Source organism: Mus caroli, chromosome 7, assembly GCF_900094665.2.
Source record: "Mus caroli chromosome 7, CAROLI_EIJ_v1.1, whole genome shotgun sequence".
NCBI classification, from domain to species: domain Eukaryota; kingdom Metazoa; phylum Chordata; class Mammalia; order Rodentia; family Muridae; genus Mus; species Mus caroli.
The window spans coordinates 33,901,658-33,927,750 of NC_034576.1; the positions used below are offsets into that span (position 1 = coordinate 33,901,658).

At 49.4% G+C, this 26,093-nt stretch overlaps 1 protein-coding gene across 2 annotated transcripts in view; it reads right to left on the minus strand.

Annotated features, from left to right (window-relative positions):
- Chst8 (carbohydrate sulfotransferase 8) overlaps positions 1 to 26,093 on the minus strand; it is a 139,805-nt gene that overhangs the window by 59,682 nt on the left and 54,030 nt on the right. Inside the window, exons 1-2 of one of the 2 annotated variants that reach the window (XM_029479796.1) lie at positions 19,952 to 20,150; positions 14,856 to 15,071 (exon numbers count right to left, since the gene is read on the minus strand). In XM_029479796.1, coding sequence (XP_029335656.1) covers positions 14,856 to 14,985 — 130 coding nt within the window. In that variant the 5' untranslated portion in view covers positions 14,986 to 15,071; positions 19,952 to 20,150. Of the gene's footprint in view, positions 1 to 14,855; positions 15,072 to 19,951; positions 20,151 to 26,093 lie in introns of those variants that run through there. The other variant, XM_021168549.1, reaches the window with a different exon arrangement.

A 26,093-nucleotide genomic window follows, 5' to 3' on the forward strand; every position in this document is an offset into this window, starting at 1 on the left:
AAGGGAAGGGAAGGGAAGGGAAGGGAAGGGAAGGGAAGGTAGCTGTCTCTGCAGCACAGGTCACTGTGGAAAACATGCAAGTAGGAATCCTTTTTCTATCTGACCCCACTCACTCCATCCTCCAGGCACCCATAGCTCTCTGTTCCTCAGCCATGTCATAGAAGGTCACTCTAGTGTGGGGATCACTGCTGGGGATTGAGTTCAGGGCTTGTACATGCTGGGTAGGAAACTCATTGCCAACCCATATCTATAGTTTCCTTTACTGATGTACTCTAGGTAAGTATTTTACTAGAGAGCCACACCCCTAGAATCTCATTGGTAGATTCTTTGCAGGGGCTGTACCAGTGAGTAACACCACCAAGCTCCTTCCTGGCTAATTCTAGGCACTCACTCTAACACTGTTTTAGGGCTCCTTTAGTGGATTCTAGGCAGCAACTCTACCACTGAGCCATGACCCCAGCCCCTCGCTGGGGGATTCTAGGCACGGGCTCTAGCACTGATCAATATCCCTAGCCTTGAGAGCCCACTCTTCCCTGGTGCCCTGACCTGGGAAAGAGACCACCCCGAGAGGCCACATCTAAGAACCCCCTCTGTCTCTCTCGTTTTCTCTAGAGCACAGGGAAGAGCAGTTACTGGGTCTAGCAGGATGAGAGGGTCAGCTCAGCACAAAGACTGTCAGGGCCATCGAAGAGGAGATGGCAAGTGCAAGGACCCAGGTGTCTCTGCTGCACACTTCCCAAGTCAGAGCTATGGCTGAGATCTTGAGAAATCAGGTAAAAATGTTATAGTCTCAGCTTCTCTGAAAAAAAAAAATACAGTAAGGTCCAGGTATAGTGGGGGCAAACCAGCAATCTCAGCACTTGGGCACCGAGGCAGGAGGATGGCTGGTTTGAGGCCTATCTTGCAGGATAGCCTGGGCTACCTGGTGAAACTGTGTCACAAAGAAGAAGAAAAAGAAGAGGAGGTGAAGGGAGAGGCAGAGGCAGGGAGGGAGAGGGGGGAAAGGAAGAGGAGGTGGAGGGAGAATAGAAGGAGGGGGAGAGAAAGCAGTAAGTATAGGTCGCTCACCACACTGGCCAGGACTGGACTCTCTGGCTTCAGGACAGCCAAGCAGAGCTCAGTGTATATATCCTAGACAAGGCCAAAGCATTCTATCAGTGGGCTTCAGGCCTCTGAGGATGGCTGAAAATGTCCTCAACCAGGCCTGAGAGGAGAAAGAAAGGCAGATCTAACTTCCCTTGGAGACCCAGACCATGAGAACGGGCAGAGCCCTGGGGGTCTGTGCCCCTCTATCAGACACTAGTGCCTTCTCAGAGCTTCCTGGGCTGCCGCTGTCAGAGGCCACAGAAGGGGGTGCAAACAAGCTCCACTATTTACCCATACATATAAAACTTTAAAGGAGAGACTCTTCCACAGAGGGCTCTGGGGATTTGAGTTCAAACAGCAGAGCCCCAAATCCTGGGAAGTAACCTTTCTAATGAACAAAACCAGCAGGTGTGTCCTGGTGAGCTTCGGGCTTAAACGAGATCGTCCTAGAAACCTGAAGCACTCTGCAAACATTATCGGGAGGACACAGATCTGCACTGACCCTGAGGTACAGGAATGGGGTTCGTGGGAATGTCAGGGGCTGGTGTAACCCCACACAGGTAGCTGACTTTTTGGTGCATAGCCTTATCCCACCCCCAGGCCCTCCCCATGTTGGCTGTGCCTCAGCCAGCCTCAGGTGTCAATATGACCATGGTGAACTTACCCTTGGTTTTCAATAATGAAGACCAGCCCAGGGACCTTAGAAGGGACAACACCCTTGTCTTTGGAATTGAGGCTGGCTCAAGGCCAATACCCTACTGCTTGCATTAAGAACTGGAGGACACAAGGGAGGATGGAGCTGCCACAACACCACTGGGCCATCTCTACTAGTAACCGATGCTTTGTTCTGTTTGCTGTGTGTTCAAAGGCCCCAGCTTCTTGGACGTGAGAATTGAGGACGAGTGTGTTGAGGGACAGAGAAGTAAGACAGACAGGAGATGGGCCCCCTGTCTCTCTTGGAGCCTCATGTTACTTTGTGAGTGGAGTCTCAGTTGCCAGGCGATGTTAATGCTGATGCCTGGTCAGTCAGTGACTGAAGACAGGGGCCCAGGCTGTGAGACAGGCCACTCAACCCCCTTCTCTCTTCACAGCTCTCCTTGCCAGGCCTTGGTGCAAGCATGGCGTCCTACCAGACATCATTTTGGGGCATCTTACACACAATCCTAGCGTCTGCTCCCTCCCCCAAGTCTACAGTTCATTCTGGCCCAGGCAGGGTGGGAAAGAGGCTGCCCCACATCTAAGAACCCCCTCTGGACATGTGACTTGTGTCACATGAGAACAGTCTGATTCATCCCTGTAGAGGAGGGACAATGAGCCCCTGTGAGAGGCAGAATCTAAAACCAGGCCACTTAGGGACAGGGCGGGCATCGGAACCAGCTGGCTATGATGGGTCCGTGCCCAGGCCCACACACAATGGGGACCCAGAGTGCTAGCTGGACTGTAATTTCAGAAAGGTGTCTGCATGGGTCTCAGTGACCACAATAGTTGAGGAGCCTTGGGGCCTACCATCAGGGAGTTGGGCTGTTTCCAAAATCTGTAGTGTGCAGTTAAGAAAGGTCCATTGGTAAGAAAATACAGGAGATTAACATTAAAAAAAAAAAAAGGACCCAGAGACCCCGATGTGAGGGTAACAGGCAAGGAGAGAATGGGAAATGCCCAGATCTGCATTAAAATACAGCCCTGTCTACTTTCATGTTAGGCAGCTACTGTCTAAGTGGAGGCTAATGGCCTTGTGGGGTGAAGGCAGATAGGGTAAAAGCACCCAAGACGGTGCCTGGCAACCCCCAAACAGCACAGTATCACACATTCTGAGGCTTAATTACATGGTCTTGTTTTGTAAATTGTCATCCTGTACCTGTGTGCAGCTGTGGGGGCTTTTCAAAGCCAATGCCGTCCATTAATTCATTAAACCCACACAACGCTTCTATTTTTAGCGTTTTACTGTAGCTCCCTGAAAACATATGTCACGCTTCTATCAGCCACGATTGCCCCACTTTCCTGTTCTGTTTTCTCTTCTAATTTCCCCGCCCCTAGGAACCTTTAGCATAACAATGCTGGGACCATTTTCTATTAATATCAATTTTCAGATTACAGTAATATGATGTCTGTTTCCTAATTTAATTAGGTGATGCCTGTTATTAGTTCCCACACGCTCATTATTTCTCATTGAACATATTTCAATGCACGAAAGCAAAGCGAAGCTCTGGCTGCAGACCCCGGGGTGTCTTCTACAGGATGTCTTGAAAGCCCCCTCTGTCTGCAGAATGGGGGTGGAGACTCAGGAAGTGGGGATCACACAGAGGAAGGACATATTGGGAAGCCACGGGCCAGGGATGTTACAGGAATGGTCTAGGCTCAAGGGAGACAGTATTAGACAGAACCACTCTAGCTGTAAACACAGGGTGGGTCCCCCAAAGTTAGGGGCTTCCACGGAGTGTGAGAAAATGGGTCTTCTAGGACTCCCGCAAATACACAGAAGAACTCAAGGAAGGGTTGCGATAGCTAATTATTTTTAAAGATTTTTTTTGTTGTTGTTTATGTGTGTGTGTACGTGTGTCTGAGTATGTGCAAGTGGATGCAGGTGCCCATGTAGGCCAGAAGAAGGCGTCAGATCCCTGGGAGCTAGAGTTACAAGAGACTGAGCCATCTGACCTGGGTGCTGGGAATTGAGTTGAAGTCCTCTACAGGAACAGCAAGCACACATAACCACTGAGGCATCTCTGCAGCCCAGATTGGTTAAAAAAAAAAAAAAGGTTTCCCTTTGGTATTGAGAATTGAACGTAGAGCTTCATGCCTTCACACATGCCAGACAAGTGCTCTACCCCTAAGCTACTCCCCAGCACCCTGTTACCTTTGGTTTAGAGACAATGTCTCACTACATTTTCTAAGATAGACTTGAACTCACTCGGTAGCCCAGGCCTTGCAATTGGCCCGCTTCCACCGTGATAGTCTTAGAATCATAAGCCTGTGCTACCAGGTCCAGCTTTGATGGTAATATATACCAAGTGTGTATGCCTGAGTGTGTTTACGTATGCTGCGTGCGCCCAGGGAACCCCAGAGGCCAGGGGCAGTTGTGAGCTGCTGTGTGAGTGCTGGAAACCTAACCCAGACCTGTAAGAACACTAAGTGCTGCTAACCATCTCTCTCGCCCTGATGGTTGATTTTGGTTATCAGGTTGGGATGGGCTCAGAAACATACTTCTGGCTGTGTCTGGGAGGAAGATTCTAGAACTGAGAAAGGAGGGAATACCCGTCCTACACGTGGGAAACACCGCCTCATAGTCAGGAGATTTAGGTATAATAAAGAGAAAATATCAGCTAGTCCAGGCGTGGTTCTCTCTCTGTCTCTCTCTGTCTGTGTCTCTGTCTCTGTTCCTCTGTCTCCCTGTGTCTCTGTTCCTCTGTCTCCCTGTGTCTCTGTCTCTCTGCCTTTCTTTGTCTCTTGGTCTGTGTCTCTGTCTCTCTCTGTGTGTCTCTGTCTCTCTCTCCGTGTCTCTGTCAGTCTCTCTGTCTCCGACTGCCCACTCACTCTTTCTCCCGCCTAGCGTCTATGAAGTAAGCCGCTCTACCACACCCTTCCCACCACAATGGGTTAAGATCTTCTGAAAGCTTGTTCACCTGAATCCTCCCTCCCTTGTTTCACTCAGACATTTTTGTTATAGCAACAACGAGCTGACTAACACAGGCTCCCACTCCAGCACCACTGGAAACCCCAAACCCACCAGGGCTTGAGGGCTTGAGGGCTCTCCTTTTAGCACTTGTTGGCTGATGACCACAAAGGGCTCTGTGCCCACTCATCCTTCTTTTCTGGTCTCTGCCCAGCTGTCGGGTTTGCCCTTCACACCACAATCTGAACACAATGTGAATGGAGTCCTGTGTTACACAAAGGGCCATCTGGTATTGCTACTCTCTCACCTAAGTGTGCCTCCAACGGTGTACAATGAGCCTTCCTCCTGTTGGACAGTGGGGACTGAGCTGGCCCAGGATTCCTGGAGTTTAAGTGTCAGCAAGGACAGGGCCTCACAAGTGTGGAAGGAGCAGTTGACCTGGTCTCCCCACCCACAGTTCTGGCTGGGAGAACCTGGCTGTGTTATATGATGCATAGGGGCATGCCCCAGGAGGCCTGAAAACCTGCAGAAGCTGTTCTCTGAGGTCCCAGAAAGGTGAGACGAGAGAGGAGAAGGTATCCCCGCTGAGCCGTGGGCGGTGTTCAGCAAGTTTGAAGATGGTACAGGTCTATTGTTTAGAAACACTGGGACCTGAGAGTCCCAGCCCGGCTGATTTTTGCAATGATGTATTGCCAGCTACTTAACAGGATGGATCACTGCAATTACATGTCACTTCTGATATTCACAGTCACAACAAGGATGTGTCAGCCTCACAAGGTTTAGAGGAAATATATATGATGTTCCGCAATGCTGTTAGAAAACGGCTTCAGGAAACAGACTCCAGAGGATTCCAGGAAAATCCACCTGTTTGGGGAAAGCAGCCAGCTCCGTGGAAATGGGAGGGGCTGGCTCCCCAGACCTGGGAGGAGTGAGAACCGTCAGTATCCCAGCTCTGAGGGGGCAGGGTTCAGCGCTAAGGTCCAGGTGGGCTGTCACTGTGCTTTGATGGACTGGCTCAGAGTTCCTAGGCTGCTACCAACTGTGGATCATTCGAGGCTCCCAGGGGACGCACTGGGACAACAAGTAGTCTCGGTTGAAACCAGATGGACCTGGAATTGTAGAGTGGCCCTCAGTTCCGAACAGACAGGACCACGCCCCCTGGTAATGTGGGACCCAGAATGAAGGCCATGCATGGTCTAGCCAGCACAGCTTTGTCTCTGGAGGACAACACGGGAGCCTCAGAGTCAGTCAGACACTAGGGCTTTGGCTCTGTAGACTTGGGCTGAGATGTCTTGGGTCTGAGGGTCACTTTCATGTCTGTTTGCACCCCTCACCCACCTCAGGTTGGCTGGATCTTGTGAGATCCCTGCACAGACAGGTGCGCACAGGTCTCTCCTCTGCTGGTAAACCCAGAGACCCACAGGTCATGATTCTATCCCAGGACAGACAGAGCCTGATTCCAACCTTGGCATCTAACCCAACAAGGAACATGGGCAGGGGCTGGTTCCAGAGCAGAACTCTACAACAGCCCTGGGACCCCAACCTCAAGTAATAAAGAGGACACAGAGGCAGAAGGAACCTTCCCATGACCTGTGGGTGTGGAGACCCTTGATAGAGAGATTACAGAATACATCCACACATGCTGCCCAGGGTCTCAGCTTTCCTAAGCCTGAAACAGAACCTATGACTCCTGCCCTTCCCTCTCAGAGTTACCCTAGAAAAGGACCCTTCCATCTGCATCTGCTACAGCCAGAAACCCCAGACATCTTCCTGTTCCATCTCCCCACTCCCCCCCCCACTAGGTCACCAACTCTGCTCACACACAACGCGCCTTGGTATCTGATACAATTTGAATCTGAAAAATTGCCCACAGGCTCATGTTCTGAACACACTAGCCACAGCTAGTGCCATTGTCTTGAAGGCTGTGAGGCTTTTGGGAGGTGGGTCTGGGTGTTCTAGGGTAGACTTTTAAAGGAAATATATGTGTCTATCTTATTCCTGGTTTACTGTGGGGTGTAGTGACTACACCCCGCCCCCAACTACAGACAGAGACATTCTAGGGCTTGTCCCTCAATAATGATTTGAAAGTCCCCGAGAGTCATGAACCAAAAAATGAGCCCTTTCTCCCTTAAGTTGTGTCTGTCAGGCATTTTGTAGTAGTGATGCAAAAATAACTATTACAAGACCTGGAGAGATGGCTCTGTATAAGAGTGCTGGCTGCCTTTGTCTGCAAAGGACAAAGGACCAGCTCTATTCTCAGCACCCACTCTGGGCAGTTAGTTTATAACCAGCTGTAACTCCCATCCTAGGAGGATCTGGCACCTTCTTCTGGCCTCTGTGAACACTGTATACACATGGTACACAGACAGAGAGGCATGCACGCGTATGCGCGTGCACACACATACGCACACACACACACACACACACACACACACATTTTAAAACACCAGCCTTTCTCAAGCCAGACATGGTTGTGCATGTCTTTAATCCCAATACTCAGGAGGCAGAGGCAGGCTGCTCTCTGTGAGTTCGAAGCCAGCCTGGTCTACAGAGTGAGTTCTAGGGCAGAGCTACACAGTGAGACTTTGTGTCTCAAATAACACAAAACATAAAACAAAACACAAACACACACACACACACACACACACACACACACACACACACACACAACCCTCAGCATTAGCTTTCTGTTTCACTTGTAAAATCTCTCCAAATCAGATCCTGGATCTAGGCTCAGCAATAGCACAGGTAACTAATGCTGTATCCCTCCTCATCACCTGCCCTAGGCTGTGGTCCCATCCGCTGTATCCCATGTTTCCACATGTCCTGCCCAGGTATGTCCTGTCATCTTCATGCTCCCTGTCCCATGCAGCCACTAGAATGTCACAGGGACTTCTATAGTGTCAAAGGTCACAGGTATAATATGCCTGTGATGGTGCTCGACGTGTGGTCAGAGGCTGGCAGCACCTATCTAGTTGCTCTTTCTGTGACTGAGCTACTTAGTGACCACTCAGCACACAGTACAAGAAGCCATGTGTTGTAAGAACCACACTAGGGTGCCTACAACTCTGGCACTCAGGAAAGAGAGGCAGCAGGATCTAGTTCAAGGCCAGCCTGGTCTACTAGCAAGTTTCAGACAAGCCTGGGCTAGTCTGAAAAAAAGAGTCCATTCTCAAAAAATAAATAAAAAAAAATTCTTTGCTTAGCATGGACTTTAAACATGGTAAATGCTCTTGTCAACATTGGTGGCTTTTTACAATGAAATATTCTTGTTCTAAGCAGTGATTTCCCCAGGGTACCACACAGACAGGGAAGCCATCAGTGGCTGTCCCTACATCTAAACCAAAGGCTGTCAACGAAGGGATAGGACTGTCTATGGAACCCTAGTCACAGCTACTCCATTCTGGGAGAGAGCAGAGAGCCCTGAAATGTAGGGAGAGCCTACTTTAGGAAAAGCCACTCTGTCAGAGCCAAACAATAAAGAACTTGGGCTGGTCAGATGGCTCAGCGGGTAAAGGTGCCGGCTGCCACGTCTAATGGCCTGAGTTCAATCCCCAGGGCCCAGAAGGAGAGAACTGACTCCTGCAAGTTGTCCCCAGACCTCTACATGCGTACCATGTCATGTGCCCCACCCCTGAATAAATAATAAATGCAATTTAAAAATTCTAAATGACTTATTTATTTATTTATTTGTATTTTTGTGCATTGGTGTTTTCCCTTAATGCATTTCTGTGTGAGGGTATCATATTTCCCTGAAATTGGAGTTACAGATGGTTGTGAGCTGCCTTGTGGGTGCTGGGAATTGAACCTAAGTCCTCTGGAAGAGCAGCCAGTGCCCTTAACCACCGAGCCATCTCTCCAGCCCCCAGTAATTTAAATTTTTTAAAAGAATTACGTAAAAGGCATACAACAGAATATGCATGACAAGGTGTCCTCCCTCTCTCCCCCTCCCTCTTCCCTCTCTGTCTGTCTGTCTGTCTGTCTGTCTGTCTGTCTCCCTCTAAGGTCTTGCTTGCCCTGTACCTCAGGCTGGTCTTGAACTCACTCTATGGCCAGGGTTAGCCCAGACCTCTCGATGCTCTTGCTTCAGTCTCCCTAGTGCTGGGACGCCAGCCTGCACCGCCAAGCCTGACACTATTTTTTCTTGTTCCTCCAATCAGCCCGTCATTCCACATTCACCTCAGCTTCATGGGTCGCTGGCAGCAGCTTACCTGGTCCCATTAAGACAAACTCCATCCCATTTAAGCAACGAGGAAGGAATGATGGAAGGGGGATGAGGCCTCCCTGTGACCCCTGATGGAGGGACAGATGGAGGTGTGACCACTGGCAGCTCACGGACATTACAAGAGGGCAGGAGGGCAGGAGCTGCCTGGCAGGAGATCGCAGAGTCACATGTGAACTCTTATTAAAAAAGCAAAGGGAGGCCAAACCAAATCTATAAGTGCTTGCTTCGCAAGGTTTCCCCAATTGTATGTAGAACACAAAAAATAAAGGACAAATAACCAAAATTAATTAAGACTGCAATGGGAACACCCTATGTGACCCATGGCACAGCGTCCCGAAATAAACAGGGAGAGGCAGAAACTTACATGGAGGGAGAGATTTAATGGATTCATCAGGAAACAGCATTGTGTGGCTAGACCTGAATACTGGGTAAGACACATGTGCTTATGTCTATGAAATTGTAATTACATTTCAACACTAACTAGACATTTGAGTCTTGAAAATAATAACAAAAAAAATTATCGTAGAGACTGGCTGTATTGCCCAGGCTCACCCCAAACTTGGAAACTCTCCAGCCTCAGCTTCTCAAGGATTGCCTGCTTAGCTGTTGGATGCCTTTAAGGGCCTATAAGATGGTGGGATGTAATGTTAAGAACAAGAATCCTTACCATCGGAACTGAGAGCCATTGAAATATTTATGTGTGAGTTGGGTCAATATCTGGCGTGGACTTCAAAGCTCAGATATAGGGAGAAATACGATGAGAGGGAGAGATGGGGCTGCCAGCCTGGCCAGGCTGGGGTGCTGGGGGCAGGCACTTGGGGTTCATTTTTCTATCATCTCAATCTTAATTCGAATAATACAAAGCTCGCAGAGAAAGGCAGTGGCTGAGATTGTATGCCAAAGTGAATGCAGACTCGGCCTTCTGAAGTCCTCAGAGTCACTGTGCTGGGTCTGCTCTCCCCAGTCTGGTCTTTTATTTGGAGAAGGGTGAGCCTTGCATCAAGGGTCAAGAAGTGACCTTCTGGGATGGTCATGTGGCTCAGTGGTAGAGCACTTGCTTAGGATGCTTAAGGGCCTGGGTTCAAACCCTAGCATGTGTTCCTAGCTAGGGAAGCACTGGAGAGGCTGCAGCAGGAGGGTTGTGAGTTTGAGGTTAGCCTGAACGACATGGTTATACATGGTCACACGGATAAAGGAAGCAAAGCATAGAAATAAACATACCGGGAGCAGAAGCTCTGGCCTTAGGACCTGCAATTTCGTAGACTGGAAAATAATTGTAATTAGATAGGTAGAATTCTCTGGTAAACAAGAAAATCTAATCTTAGAATGAAGGTTAGCTAGTGGGTGCCTATCTGTTATCATCTGAATCTACAGTCACCCACAGGCTCATCTTCTGAATGCTGGGTCTCCAGCTTATGGCCCATTGTGAAGGTCATGAGGGCTTTAGAAGGTGTGGCCTGGCTAGAGGAAGCATGTCACTGGAGATGGGGCTCTGGTCCATGCTTTCAGCTTCCTATCTGCCAGCACGGGAGGAGCGGGCTTTGCTTGTGGCTGTGGCCACGATGCTCTCCTTACCCTACTCAGGATGGACTGAAACCAGAAGCTATGACCGTTGTTTCTGTGAAGTCCTTAGTTCTGTTCCAAAGGGGCTAACTTAAAATATAACATTATTTTAAAAAGAAAACATGACCCACTGTGGTGCTCTGAATAAAAACAGCCTTCATAGGTCCATAGGGAGTGGCAGTATTGGGAGGTGTGGCCTTGTTGGAGTAGGCGTGGCTTTGTTGGAGTAGGTGTGTCTCTAGTGGTAGGCTTTGAGGTCCTATGTCTCATTTTCTTCCTGCTGCCTGCTGATCCAGATGTAGAACTCTCGGCTCCTTCTCCAAAACCATGTCTGCCTGCAGGCTGCCATGGCAAAATGGACTAAACCTCTAAAACTGTAAGCCAGTACCAAATCAATGTTTTTTCTTTTATAAGAGTTGGGGTGGTCATGGTGTCTCTTCACAGCAACACCAACCCTAGCTAAGACACCCACCTTACAGAAGTTGGTAGTTCTGTAAGATTCTGTTTGATGCCCTAGCCAGGCTGAGGTGGGCTACCTGGCCCCGAAGAGATTCAGATACGTCATAGCTAACTATATCTGCCCACTTGACACAAACCCAGAGTCACCTGGCAGGAGGGACCCTTAACTGAAGAATTGTCTCCATCAAATTAGTTTGTGTCCTTTGTCTGTAAGGCATTTTCTTAAATGCTAATCGATGTAGGAAGGCCCAGTCCACCATGGGCAGTCCCATCCCTACACTGATGGATTTGGGCTATACAAGAAAGCTAACTAACATGAGTCAGACAGGGAGAGCGCCAAAAAACTTCATTCCTCCATGGTTCCTGCCTTGAATTTCTGCTTAACTTCCCTCAGAGATGGACAGGGACCTGGAAGTTATAAGATGACATCCCCCTAGACTGCTCTGTTTTTCATGGTGTTCATTACAGTGACAGAAAGCACCCTAGAACAATGTGCTTTCAACATTAACAGTAACTGTACAGCAAGATCTGATCAGTGATGGACTTCAAGAGCCACAGGCACAGACGAAATCCATCCCCTTCCTTTCTCTCTTTCTCTCTCTTTCTCTCTCTCTCTCTCTCTCTCTCTTTCTTTCTTTCTTTCTTTCTATTTTTTGTTTGTTTGTTTTTGTTTGTTCTTTTTGAGACAGGGTTTCTCTGTGTAGCCCCGGCTGTCCTGGAACTCACTCTGTAGACCAGGCTAGCCTGGAACTCAGAAATCTGCCTGTTTCTGCCTCGCAAGTGCTGGGATTAAAGGCGTGTGCCACCATTGCCCAGCTCATTCCTTTTCTCAAGTTGGCTCCTAGGCATTGATCTGCCAGCCTCTCCGCTCTGCCTTCTCAACGTTACAGAATCCACAGAACTCACACCCTTAGTCCCAGAAAAGTTCATACCACGGTGAAGATTTTCCCTGTGTTGTAGTCCCCTCTGAGTGTCCCTGGCGACAGGACAGACTTGTAGTCTACACCTCCTGGGAACTGAGACTCCCAGTGAGAGGGCTTGGTCAGGGCTGTCGGGGGCCACCCGGCACGCAACTTGGCGCATACACTTTGTAAGCAATGGTTTCCAACAGATAAATGTAATCAAGGTTTATGTGTTCGGAGAAGCCGACAGGATGGGGTTGTTTCACTTGAAGGATCAGAAGAAAATTGTAACTAATGTTGTGGAAAATTACTTTGATATTGCTTTCTTGGTACCGAATCACAATTAGGCTGCTGCGAGTGGTACAGGGAAGAAATAAATGAATAGTAACAAATCAACACAAACAGCTTGTGTCAGGAGCACTTCGCTCAGGGAAAGGAACGTAAGCATTACTTAAAGTTTTATGACTGTGTTTGGTGTGATTTACATAGACCAGCAGGGTTGCCCATCACGTAAGCACGGGTGAGCGTGGCTCCCCTACATCTGCCAATAGAACTTCACAGTGAAGACCCACCCACGCACCTCACCTTGCTCCACCCACCACAGGGGAATGCTCCATGGCAGTCCCTCACCCTACAGTCTGAGGGTCTGAGGTTCAAGCGCCTCTGCACCACACTGCACCACTCTACCCAGGAAATCCCAACCATACTCTGGTTCCCACCCATCTGTAACTCACACATCTGTGCACTTGGACAGCTGTTTCAGAGCAATGCTAGGTAGAAAGAGGGACAGAAATCCAGTGCCTTCGAAATTAAGGGTTCTGCTCTACCAGCTGGCTGTTGGCATGGCAGGGCATATCCCAGGATCAACAGAGCAGAATCTCACCTGGCAATAGATGACCTATCCCAGGAAGGGACCACAGAGGGACCCTCCTGACCCAGATGGGCACCATACATAAACTTATGCCTTTTCTCCCTGGCCCCTCCCACAGTGCAGACATCAGATGGCTGGATCCCTGGCCTGTGTGTGCACCACAACCACACACATTAGGGCACCCACCAGAGGCACGATTCCTTCTAGCCGTCTTCAAGCTCCCTTGCTGTCTAGTTTCTTTTTGCACAGACTACACATAGTCACAGGGACCATTTAGTTCCTGTACTGTGATGGTTCTGTCCTGTGGGACCCAGCTGTGCTGACTCAATGTCACTAGCTATTCTAGAGCTCTCAAGAGGCTACAAAGTCCCCAGAGGAGCCAGCTCAGTCACGCACACTCGCTTCCTCAGAAGCTGGGAGAAGCTGGACCCATTTTTGACAGCCGCCAGCTGTAGGGGTTGACCCGGGTGTGCGTCAGCACAGTGGCTTACCCACTGTTTCTGGGGCCTGCAACTGAACTGGCTTCTTACTCACTGTGATGAAAGAGGTAACTCATCAGCCTCCCCACCCCATGCAGGGCTTCTGGCAGCAGCTGCCGGGTTTAGGCAGGATTCTGGGCTTTATGTGCGTTTCTTCCTGTCCTCTTGAGACCTGTGGCCTTCAATCTGGGCTCAAGGCCACACTGTATTGAGGTTCAGAGCTCCAGTTTGCAGAAGCAAAACAATGAAGCGGTACAAAGTGGGCGAGGAGCTGAGTTGGGGGAGCTGGGGCTAGTGCTAGGGAAAGAGCCCCTGGCTGGAGGAGAGCGGGCATCCATCCCTCCTGTGCTTCGGGGTTGCAAACCGGAGTGTCACAGGACGCCATCCATTTAAACCTCTGACGTGTGCGCGCATCTCTTTCATCTTGTTCCTGCAAGCAGTGTGTTCATGCACATGTCCCTCGAGAGGAAGCACACCTCTGAGGGCTCCTCACAATAGATCTCTGCTAGTGCTGTGGCCTGGAAGCCAGGTTTCCTCTTCTTCTAAGCAGATTAACCTCCAGCCTCGGGCTCACGCCTGTGACAGCCAGCTTCATCATATTTGGCATCAAGAGCCCCGGAGACCCTCCTCTATCTGCCCTAAGTGTCCCACATGTTCCTCTCACTGACTGCACCCCACATCCCCAGCAGACATTAACTATTCCAATGGGTCAGAGGTACAGAGGAAATGTGTGTGTGTGTGTGTGTGTGTGTGTGTGTGTGTGTGTGTGTGTGAGCCTCACAAAGCCAGCATGTGATTTAATTTCTGTCTCAGGCCAGAGGGACCAGGTTCGAGAGATCCCCAGAGCTGGACAGGGAAATTGAGTCATACGCCAGTCATGAAGTTCATGAAGATAATCGGGTCAGAAGAAGAAAGGCTCCTCAGATGCCACCAGCATGTCCACCACCCAATAAATAAAGTAATTAATTCATGCAACAGAATTATTTTTTGAGCTGGGATTTCACTACATAGTCCTGGCTGACCTGGAACTTACTATGTTGACCAGGCTGGTCTCAAACTCAGAGATTCATCTGTATCCGCCTCTGCCTCTCAAGTGCTGGGATTAAAGGTGTGCACCACCACACCCAGCTATAAGAAACGTTTTCAAAAGAAGACATGTTCGTCTGGGTCTGGTGGTGCAGCCCTATAAGGCCAGCTACTCAGGAGGATAAGGTAGGGTCATAAGTTCAAGGCCAGACCATGAATCAAAATCAAAGTAATGAAGAATGATCAAGGGGTAAGACCCTGGGTCCAATCCCCAGTGACATTTTTTTTTTTAAATAGAAAGGCGTTTATCCACTGGTATTCAGAACAATGTGGAAGATATCCCGAGAGTTGGCAGAATTTCCTGAGTCTGAGATTCACTGAAGACAACAAACTGGCTGACCAGATAGGCAGCCTCTTCATCGCCCACACCAGGGGCTGCTCAATTGCTATGGAAGCCAGAACCACAGCCTTGAAACTGGTGGTCTGACGCCCCCACACTGACACCGACGCCTACTAGGAGGAAGCCAGAGCCCTTTCTCTGTTTACAAGGGTTACCGTTACCCAGCCCCAGCACACCAGGGCCATCAAGAAGGTCTGCATGCGGCCCGCAGTGTTAAGGAGCAACCTCGGGGCTCACCTGGAATTTGCTGGGGGCTGAGCTCTATAGGGTCCTGGAGGCTGATGAAGAGGAGCAGGCCCGCAGCTCCAAACAGCAGGATGGACGAGAACATGCAGGCTAGCCGCATCGTTCCAAGTCGTGGGATCATCCGGGGCACGCTCCGGGGTCACCTCTTGGGTGTAAAAGGCACGTTCTTCCCTCATTATCCACACCAGACATCCATCAGGCTGGGGTCTACAAGACGGAAGGGAAGAAGCAGGTTTCAGTTGCAGGATATCAGCGGACTAAGGTCCCTGTCACGTGACATTTACTTACCTTCTGGATTCCTCTAACCCAGCTGGCGCTCTCTCTCTCTCTCTCTCTCTCTCTCTCTCTCTCTCTCTCCCTGTCTGTCTGTCTGTCTGTCTGTCTGTCTGTCTGTCTCCCCCTTCCTCCCTTTGGACTGGGACTCATTATGCAGTCCAGAGGGGTCCCAAACTCACGATCCTCCCACTCCAACCACCCGAGTGTTGCAATTACAGCCATTCACCACCATGCCTGTCCACTTTGGCCTTCTGAAGCCCACAGAGGCTGAAGGGGGTTCTGTTGCTCCCTGCTCTCCTCTGCTCTCCCCACAAGGGTTTCCTGTCTGCACCTGCCATAAAGCCACAGAGAGGCACATTAGCTCACTGTTGGGGGAAGCTAAGGGTGGTGAGAGCCTTGACTGTCACAGGTTGTAATCGGTAACCACACCCCTGCCCTGCCCAGCTCTGTGAGCCTCCCAGTCAACACCATGCTCCCTCCAGAGGCTGCTCACATCCCTCTCTATCCCTGTTTGCTCTTCTGGCCTCTGAAGACTCCACGCATGCACACGAGTTGTCTGTCACCTCGGTTCCACCACAAGAACAGAAGAAATGCCCTCCACGCTCTAAGTACAAGTGAGTTGGACCAAATTATGGATCAAGATAGGCAACAGCCCAGGGCTGGAGAGATGGCTCACTGGTTAGGGACACTTAGCTGCTTTTTTTTTTTTTTTTCCTAGAGGACCTAGGTTTAGTTCCCAGCATCCACATGTCAGCTCACAAGCATCTGTTCCAGGGGTTATGGCGCCCTCTTCTGGCATCTACAAGCACTGCATGTACATGATACAGAGACATACATAAAAGTCAAACATTCATACGCATAAAATAATACAACTTACGTGGTTTTTTTTGGGGGGGGGTGTTTTGAGACAGGGTTTCTCTGTGTAGCTTTGGCTTTCCTAGAACTCACTCTGTAGACCAAGCTTACCTCGAACTCACAGAGATCCACCTGCCTCTGCCTCCTGAGTGCTGGAATTAGAGGCATGCACCACCTCTGCCTGGCAACTCTCTCTCTCCCTCTCCCTCTCCCTCTCTTTCTTTTTTAAAAACAGACAGGCACACCTCACTTTCGTTTGAGTCTGAAATGCCCCCCATAGATTCCTGTCTTTGAACACCTGGTCTCCTGTTATTGGCAGTATTTTGAGAGGTTGTGGGGCCTCACCCAGGCCTGTATGGGCCAAGTAAAGGTGAGAGGACAGAGGAAGTCCCCCAGACATCTGTTGCAGATCTACACAGGCGGATCCCTGATGCTCACAATGTTCTACCTACATCCACAGCATTGCAGGGACTCAAATTCCACCAGGTATCCAGACAGATGGTCTCAGAGGGTTTATTACTGTCCCACTGCTGTGATAAAACACTTCACGGAAGCAACCTTAGGAGAGAAGCGCCTGGGCTGGAGAGATGGCTCAGAAGTTAAGAGCACTGGCTGCTCCTCCAGAGCCTCTGACTTTGATTCCCAGCACCCACACTGCCGGGCTCAGCTTTCTGGCTCCAAGGGATCCATTGCCCTCTTCTGGCCTTTGTGGGTACTGCATGCACACGCTGCCCTGGGAAACAACCTCATACATAAAAAGTAAGAAAAAGGAGAGAGTGCACGGGGACTAACTTTTATTTCATCTCTTTTTGTTCGAGGGTTCAATCCAGTATTGTGGTGAAGGTGTGGTAGATCTTCCCTACAGGTTCACCAGTGTACAGCAGGATGCTGGCCTTACACACTGGCTAGACCAGAAGCAGTAAACAAGGCTTAAGCAGGGCTGGGGGTGGGGTAGGGGTTGATCCTTAAAGGCCTGTCCATAAGCCCATTTCCACTGAAAGAATTTGCAAGGATCTTGCCCACCCCAGCACAGGGCAGTGCCAAAGGAAGCTGATGCCACCCAGGGCCACAGGGCCCAGAAGACCCTCCCCACCTCCACTTCCACCCCCACCCCCGCAGCCTGCAGACTCTTAAGCAGAAAGGGAAGTGTGTAAAGTCCTTCCCTGCCCTTTTCTTGCCCAGAAAAAAATTCCCAAGGACTAGCCTGATTCTCAGCAAAGCTTAGGAGCTGAGAAGTATAAATTCCAGCTTGGGTTTCTCCCCTCTGCAGTCTCTGTAATTATTTTTTCACTCAGTTAACTTTAATTAACCTGCCGCAGGCCTCTGTGCGCCTGCCTGGTGCTGGGCTCCCTGGACTGTGTGGAGCAGGTGGTTCCCACGACCTCCCAGCTTTTATGTTTGGGGAGCAGCAGTGTGGGGGCTCAGTTTATCAGTAGAGCTGGCTCTGGGGTTTCTGAGCAAGCCACGACCTCTGTGCAACGGGCTTGCCTTAAGAAAAGACTGTTGCTGCCTGTCAATCAATGAGGTGTGGAGTAGGGAATTCTATCTTGCTCATAGTGTGCCCAGACTGAGAACCACAGAGTCTCAGCTCTGGGGATAAATGGTATATCTCACGAAGCCACAGATGCATCATTTAGATGTGAGGACTTCCCACAGGTCAGTTTCCATGTAGACAGATGCTCAGAGCATGCCTGGTGCTGTTTCCCCCAGCACTACCTACCCTGTGAGGTCCACCAGTCTGTCTCTGGATGCTGAGGGAATGTAAGGGACCAGAAGGGGCGGAGCTATTCTCTGTCACCCTTAGAAACTGCTTGTGACCCTGCCCTCATACCCTCAGGCACTATCCCCTCCCCCCCCTCCCCCCCAGCAGCTGATACAGCCCTTTAGGACACTCTAACAGTCTCAGGAAGGAGTCGGGATAGGTAAAAGAGACTTTTCACAGTGACGCGGCAGAGAACAGGCTTTCAGAGAGAAAGCAGGGGATGATGCTTGAGCCCTTTCTAGGCATACTGACACGCTCACCCTACCTGCAGCCTGGAGCAGGTAAAAACATACATGCCCTCACCCACACCATCAATGGCCAAGCCATGTCTGCCTCCTGAGCCAGTCACCTGAGGCCAATCTGGCTAAAAGTCTGCAGCCTCTGGCATGAGGCTACTTCCTACAGAGGATGGGGCCCCAAGGCCCGTGTCTTAAGGGCTTGGTTCCCAGGTAGTGGAAAGTTAGAAGAAGAAGGAACCTTGCTGGAGGAAGTAGGTAACTGGGGTGGGCCCTTAGGACTATCTTGTCCCTGGCTGCTACCTCCTCCTCTCCCCTACCTTTCTTGCTCTCCCCTTCCTGTTTGTCACAAGATCAAGATTCTCCTTCACTACCTCTTCTCACTCCCCTTCCTGTTTGTCACAAGATCAAGATTCTCCTTCACTACCTCTTCTCACTCCTGTGATGTTCTGTCTGAGAACATAGGACCAAGCTGCTATGGATTGAACCCTCTGAAACCAAGAACCAAATCAGACCATTCTTCTTTACCTTGTCAGGTATTCAGTCAAGTAACAACAAGAACAACAACAAACCAACTAATATAGAGGAAAAGATGAGGAAGGGAAGAAAGGATAAGCCACTCCCAGCACAGAAATGCCTTGGGAAGAAGGCCAACAATGTTCCATGGTGTCACCCTTCAGTGCTATTTGATGGATAAAGGAAGGGACTTTAACCGTGTAATCATCACCTTGCTTGTCTCCAGCCTGGCCCCGCAGATGTGGCTATAGCTGCCTTGTCCCCTCTCTTTCCCCATCTGTCACACGGCCACCATTTAGAGGCACTGCAGACTTCTGTCAACAGCTAAAGGGGTTTTGCAATTGTGTCCAGAATCTGCTCACACCAAATCCATTCATGGAGGCAGAATGCAGCTCCTCCTGGGCCTGGGATCCAGGAGAGGAGGCAGGAGACCCAGCTGTACAACACTTGCCATTTCTAAGGCCCCCGAGACCATCCGAGTGCATGCCCACATCTAGGAGCAGGTAGTAGAGACTCAGTGGCTTCCCTACCCAGCTCAGCTCTATGTCCCAACCAGTCTTTCCTCCTGGGACCCTGTTTTCCATGTTTGCTCTCACTGGGGACTATCTGGTCAGCTAATTCCTGGCTCCATGCAAACGAGAAGCAAAAGGTCAGCTGCCTAGCCTCCTGAGGGAGTGGCTTGTGAACTGGAATGTCCTAGGAGGGGACCAGCACCCTGGAATCTGCAAGACCCCTCTTCCCACAGAGACCCGAGACACACACACTCCAGATGACCTGTGTCTCTGAGCCCTCCTCCAGACGTCCCCTATTCTATAATCACCCGGTATTTTCAAGACAACAGAGAGATTCTGTTCCAAAGGTCATTTGTCTCCCTCATCTTTGAGTCCAGCTGTTGCCTTGGGCTCAGTACAACAATGTGTCACAAGCCACGTCCTGGCTGCCCCAGGCCATGAAAATGCGTTTGCAAGACCTCAGCTCCCACCTGGGACTGCCCTGTCCTCACTACATAAATCACACTCTGTTCTGGTGTCAAGTGCAAGTACCCCCCCCCATTGCTCCCCCCTCTCCCGCACCCCTCTTCCCCTCAGCCTTTTCCAAAACCAACAGTCAATAAGAAAATTCAAATTATTGGCAATGAAGAAGAGGTTGCAAGAGAGGTTGCTTAAAACATGAAAAATTCACAGGCTGGTTGAGTATTCATTCAACCCTGCTCAAAATTACAAAGCCTTCTAGTGGTTTCTCTCCCCAAGGCCTGAATGGCGTCACCAATTTTTACTTTAAGAAAGAAAAGATCCAATTAATGTTAGCACCTCCCGGGACACAGGACAAGGCTGCAGATTCTTCCCATCTCCTTATTTATTTGATTTAAAATTTTGTCTCTTTGGAGAAATTGACTTTAGGGTATAAGCAAAGACTTGAGAATTCAGCCAAAACACACGCACCTCCAGTGGCGGCAGCCGGACACACGGACGACTCCAAGGACACACGCCTGGCTGCGGCTGCTCCCAGTCACTCAGAGGACCCCTCTGGCTGTGGGGACCCACCCCCGCACCTCACGCCAGACAGCTTGGGAGCACCCACGTGGTCAGTGGGCCCCAGGCCCAGGAAAGTTCTGTGCCTGTGTGTCCTCTTCACACAGGCAGGAGCGAACAATGCCGTCCCTCCCGGCTGAGGGCTACGGGAGATGCTGCTCGTCGGGAGACAGGCTGCTATGGCAACTTGAGGAGAATGGAGCCAGGCACTGCCGTCACCTTGAATCCGGCACCGTGCCTTCTGCTGCGGTGACAGAGGGGACCTGGCACCCTGCTCGTCCCACTATGGCAGCTGGGCACTGGTAGCTGACCCTCGGCTTTCCTCCTTGGCCTCCTGGCCTTGGGTACTTATCTGCTCCTCGTTCGGAGGGAGCACTCGGCCCAGTCCCTTGAGAGCACCACCTCCATCTGTTTTTGTCAGACTGGCTCTTCCTTGTGTGCGTGGTTCCAGCTTACTTCTGAGATGGGGATCTTCCTTGATTTCAGCTCATTAAAATCCTGCAGCTAATTAAAACCCGCTCTAACAGCAGCGGCAGCAGCGGCTGCAAACTCTGGGACTCGTCCCTCCAGTTTTATGCGTAGGCATAAAGTTGCAGTGCTCGGTGAGGAAGATGGATGGTTGCAAGGGCTTACATTCTGTCTGAGGCAGGGGACTCAGAATTGCTCCAGCCCTCCTCCAAAAGCTGGACTTCAGGGGTGCTGTACGCAGTCCTGAAATCCCCAAGGCTGAGCTTCCACACCCCAACACGGCTCATCTACTCGCTGATGGGTAGGTGGGCTGGTAGCTATTGGCCCACTGTCCTCTGTTATAAGACCAGATTCCCTCCAAACACCCTATGCTCCTGCAGGTCAGATAAATGGGCCCCTAGTTAAAGGGAAGGTTAAATCAGATTCAAATATCTCTGAACTTTGTCCCTGGAACCGTAACAACCCTGCAGTGCAGCCTCACCCCCAGCATGAACACAGAACATCTTCCTGAAGGCTGAAGGATTCCAGAAAATTCATGACAGTCATGTCAGGTCTCAAGGACCTGATCCAAAAACTAGCAGTCACAGCCACAGTACAGGTACCTTCTTAGCTCAGGACTTCTTATCTGATCAGGGACGCTTACTCCCATAGGGCAGAGGATAGGAATTCTAAAGACAGAGACTGAGTCCCTCTAACCTCTACCCTGGCAGGTCCTGGTTTGACCACTCAGCACCCCAAATCCTTGAAGCTGTGAGCTTCCGGTTTAGCCCTTTCCCCCGCACGTGGAGAGTGTTTACCACTGGGCTCAGGTGGAGTGGTGGGAGCTGGGTCTGAGGCCCTCTCCATCTTTGTATTCCCAGCACTCAGCACGATGCCTGGCACCAGAGAAGTGATCAATAGCTACAGTGCATGCAGAATGCGCATGAGTTAATAAATGGTAGTGTTGGGGGCCATCGGGAGAAAGTACACCATGAACTTGGAATTTTAAAAAGGTCATTTATGTTTCAGGGAGCCATGGGTTTGTTTTGCTTGGGTCTGGGCTGGAATCAAGTCCAGGGAAGAGTCGGGAAGTGAAGACACTTCAACCATAGAGTTGGTTCTCCAAGGCCCACTATGTGACGGGACATCACTTAGAATCCTTCCATCAGTTCAAGATCACACACTCTTGGGGCTTGAAGATGAATTTTCAAAGGTAAATGCAGAACCTCTCTCCTGTAGATATGCAAATTGTATATAGAAATATTTACATAATTTAGATGTCATAAAATCAACAAACCTCTTGTATTAGTTACCTTTCTCATTGTTATGATAGAACACCTGACAAGCCAACGTACTGAAGGAAGGGTTTATTTTGTTTCACAATTTGAAGTTACAATGTATCACAGAAGAGGGGTGGTGGAGGCAGGAGCATGGAGTAGCCAGCTGGCTTTGTTAAGTCTGCCTGCCGGAAGTGAAAAGAGAAGAATATCAGGATTCAGCTGGCTGTCTCCTTTTTCGTTAGTCTGGAGCCTTAGCCCAAGAGGCGGTGGTGCCCACACTCAGGGTCCCCTCCTCATGTCAACGTCCTGCATGCCTTCATTAGCACTCACGGAAGTCTGTTTTCATGACCACCTTAAATCCAGTCAAGCTGACAATGAAGACAACTGTCCTACCTTTCAATGTGGTGCAATGTTAGAAAACCCCTGAACCAAATTACAGTTCATGTGTGTTAATCAACTGTCTATGAAAGGGGCTGGCAAGATGGTTCGGTGGGTAAAGGCGCTTGTCTCTAAGCCTGACAACGTGAGTCTGAGCCCTAAGGATCAACTGCTGAAAGTTATCCTCAGACTTTCACATGCTGTGCACACCACACACACACACACACACACACACACACACACACACACACACACACACACACAATACCTGTTCATTTTTTTTCTTAAATCAACACAAGGGTATTTTCGAAGATGTAGACACAGTGATCCAGAACAGTCACAAAAGGACAATACTGCACAGCTGCACCTTCTGAGGTACATAGAATCGCCAAGTTCGGAGGCAGTAGGCAAGATAGCAATTGCCTGGGTCTAGCAGGGGATGGTGAGTTGTCTTTCAGTGGGTACAGAGTCCCAGTTGGGGAAGATGAGAGGGTCAGGAGGCAGACCAGAAGGTTGGGAGGTAGACCATAGAGACAGCTGCACACCAGTTTGAATTTAGTTAATGCCACTGAACTGCACACTTAAAGATGGGAAGAATGAGACTAGAGAGATGGTTCAGGGCAACTTACAAACTGTAACCTACGAGTGTAACTCCAGTTCCAGGGGATCCTACACCCTCTTCTAGGTTCTCTGGGTACCAGGCACAAACATACAAGCAGGGTATGGTGCTTTGAATAAGAATGGCTTGTATGTTAAACGAAAGCCCCATTGGCTTGTATGGTTGAACACTTGGTTCGCAGCAGTTGGTGGAACTATTTGGGAAGGATTAGGAGGTGTGATCTTGTTGGAGGAGGTGCGTCACCAGGATGAACTTCAAAAGACCCCTAACATCCTCAGAACACTTTCTGTTTCCTGCTTGCAGTTGTGAGCTCTCAGCTATTCCTGATACCCAGCCTTCACTCTGCCATCATGGACTCTAACCCTCTGGAGCCATAAGCTCAAATAAACATTTTCCTTTATAAGCTGCCTTGGTCATGGAGTCTTATCACAGCAATAGAAAAAGCCATGAAAACAGGGTAAAACACATACACGTATCCTAAATCTTTTAAACATGGTTAAAATGATATGTTTTTATGTGACATACATTCTGTATATTTCAGCTTTTATTGGGCTCAGGTAGGGAGCTCAGGGTCTGGTCTTGGCTTCCTCGTCAACCAGCTGGAAAACCTTCAGGATTTCATTTTCTAATCTCACAATCTGTTCTCATACAAAAGATCAACTGTGGAGGAGTTTCGAAGTTCCTAGCAGCTCTGGGGTGAGATAAATAATCACAGTCACTTTTAGCTGGACAAGTGGCCATCTGGAGAGAGTGTCTGTCACTCAGGTCTGAGACCTGTCCCTCACCACAGATCTTGGTCACTTCCATACAAAAACCTCTGGTAGGTTTCCAGGGCTGTGCCCTAAAGTCCTTCCAATCAAAAAATACTGTGGCAAAGGCAGCTGGGTCCCTGTGGACTAAGTCCAGCTAAACCATTTGCCTTCATGACACCTCTCAGAGGTGTCCCTGACAACCCGGCTGTGGTGTCAAACTGCATACTGTGTTCTTGGTTCTGCAAAGTCACACTCTTCCATTGGAGGGCCTGCTGACTGAAATGAGGCCACCTGGGGCCACTCTGTAGGAGGGGACCATTGTTTTGTGTGTGCTCACAACATGGAGCCCTGTTGGGACAGAAAAGAAATCTCTAGGGGCTGGATGGCATGACTGGGTCTCCCTTTGTAGCTTAGTCTAGTCTAGAACTTGCTATGGGATCCAGGCTGGTTTTGGACTTGAGATTTCTCTGTCTGGTTGCAAATGCTATGATTACAGATGTACACTACCACACAGAACCTGATGGAAATAATTTTAAAGAAGACATTTAAGCTGGGATACTGATTTGGATCATGATGTATCTATAGCCAGACTTTTCATTTAAAAATCTTTAATTTTTAAAGAACTTTAAAGAGCAACATGGGAATGCATTTGGTGATGGATGTGACCTCTATTTTACATTCGCCCTATGGATATCACGGTTGTGACACAGCACTATCACACAATACAACTGTGCATAATGTTACTATTTGGGGAACCATTATAAAGAGCACACAAGGGCTTCTGCAGGTTGTTCTGATCAGCTGTGTGAATGTATAATTATTCTAACGTTTTTAAAAATTAAGAAATCATGAACTTAAAATTAAAAGTCCCTGGGGCTGAAGAGATGGCTCAGTGGTTAAGAGCACAGGTTGCCCATGCAGAGGACCTGGGTTCAACTCTCAGCACCTACATGGTGGCTCACAACCATCTTTAACTCCAGGGCCAGAGGATTCGTCGCCCTCTTCTGACCTCCATGGGAACTGCATGCACATGCTGCACAAAAGACCATGCTGCCAAACACACATGCACATAAATAAAGATAAACAAGTCCTAATAAATAAATAAATAAATAAATAAATAAATAAATAAATATTTCTGGCCTTTCAGCTTACACCGAGTGGAAATGAATTCTAACATGGCGCCCACAATCACAGAAAGCCCTTATGGTGGATCAGTACCAATCCTCATTGTATCTGAGAAACATCTTAAAAGTTAGGGGACCACGCTTTTAATAGGAAAATTTGATGTGTTAGCAACTACTGGCTGATCTCTCTGAGTTTCTCAATTGCAAATTGCACTTTAAAAATGCAAACAATTATTAATATTGATTTGGACTAAAACAATATTGAATTTCAATATATCTCCAACTCCTTTATGAATTACCCCGTGGACACGTGGAGATTATGATAGAAGAGTGTCTGCATGCTCAATTTCTTCTCAGTGAGGAGCCTTGAGGAGGGCTGATGTGATGCCTGGATAATGAACTTCACCATCTAAGACCAGCTCCAGAGTCCTTGGTCACAATTACAGACTTCCCCCGCAGCACAGGCCTCTACGCCCAGATCTACTTGTCTCCCTGGGCTCCCCCTCCCCCACCCTGTCTTACAGAGCGCAGGTTAGGATCACATGCTTAAGATTCTTGAATAGAATTTCGTGTTTTTTAGAGGAAGGAAGGCGGATGGAACAGATATTTATCTTCCTTTGGTAACGTTTCGGAGACTACGCAGGACACTATAGAAATAGCCCACTTAGCTGGCTCACAATAACTTCTTGAAGTGAAAATCATTATCCTTATTTGTCACAGGTTTGGTTCTCTGTGAGCAGGCTGGGATGCAGTTCAGAGGTGTAAGTGTTTATTAAGGACCCGCACTTGTGAAGCAGAAAGGAAGGAAACTGAAGTGGGAAGGACACACCCAGCAGTGGGCAAAGACTGCCTGCCTGCCGGAGCATCCTGCGGCAGGCAGGGAGGCGGCAATGGCTGACTTTCCTACCTCCGCCCTTCTCTGTGGCTTGGTGTGGGTTATCCATGGAAGGGTGTGCCCTCAGGTGAGGAGGCAGCTTGCTACAGCTGAGACAGATCCCCAAAGAACCGGCAGCTGAGTCTGGCTGCTGCCCACGGAGTCCACTGGGAGGTCAGGAAGCCCTCTCTGAAGAGATAGGAGCACGTCTCTCAGAATGCCCCTCTGTTTCCCAGTGGACGAAACAAAGATCCAGGGAAACCAAACATGTCAAGGTTACACCATAAATTATGGCCATCCCAGATCTGTCTGACTCAAAACCTGTCTCTTTCCCGGCCAGCCCCAGTTTTTCTCCAACAAAGCTTACATCAGACTGTCCTGACCTTCAGTTACTGAGACAGGAAGGTTTGGAAGTCTCCAGAGGAATATGCAGAAAGTTTGGCTGTGTAAGCAAATACACTCCCCTCCCCTCCCCTCCCCCACTAACATCTGTGCCACATGTATGCATGCGGGCGCGCGCACATGCGCGCGCATACACACACACACACACACACACACACACACACACACACACACAC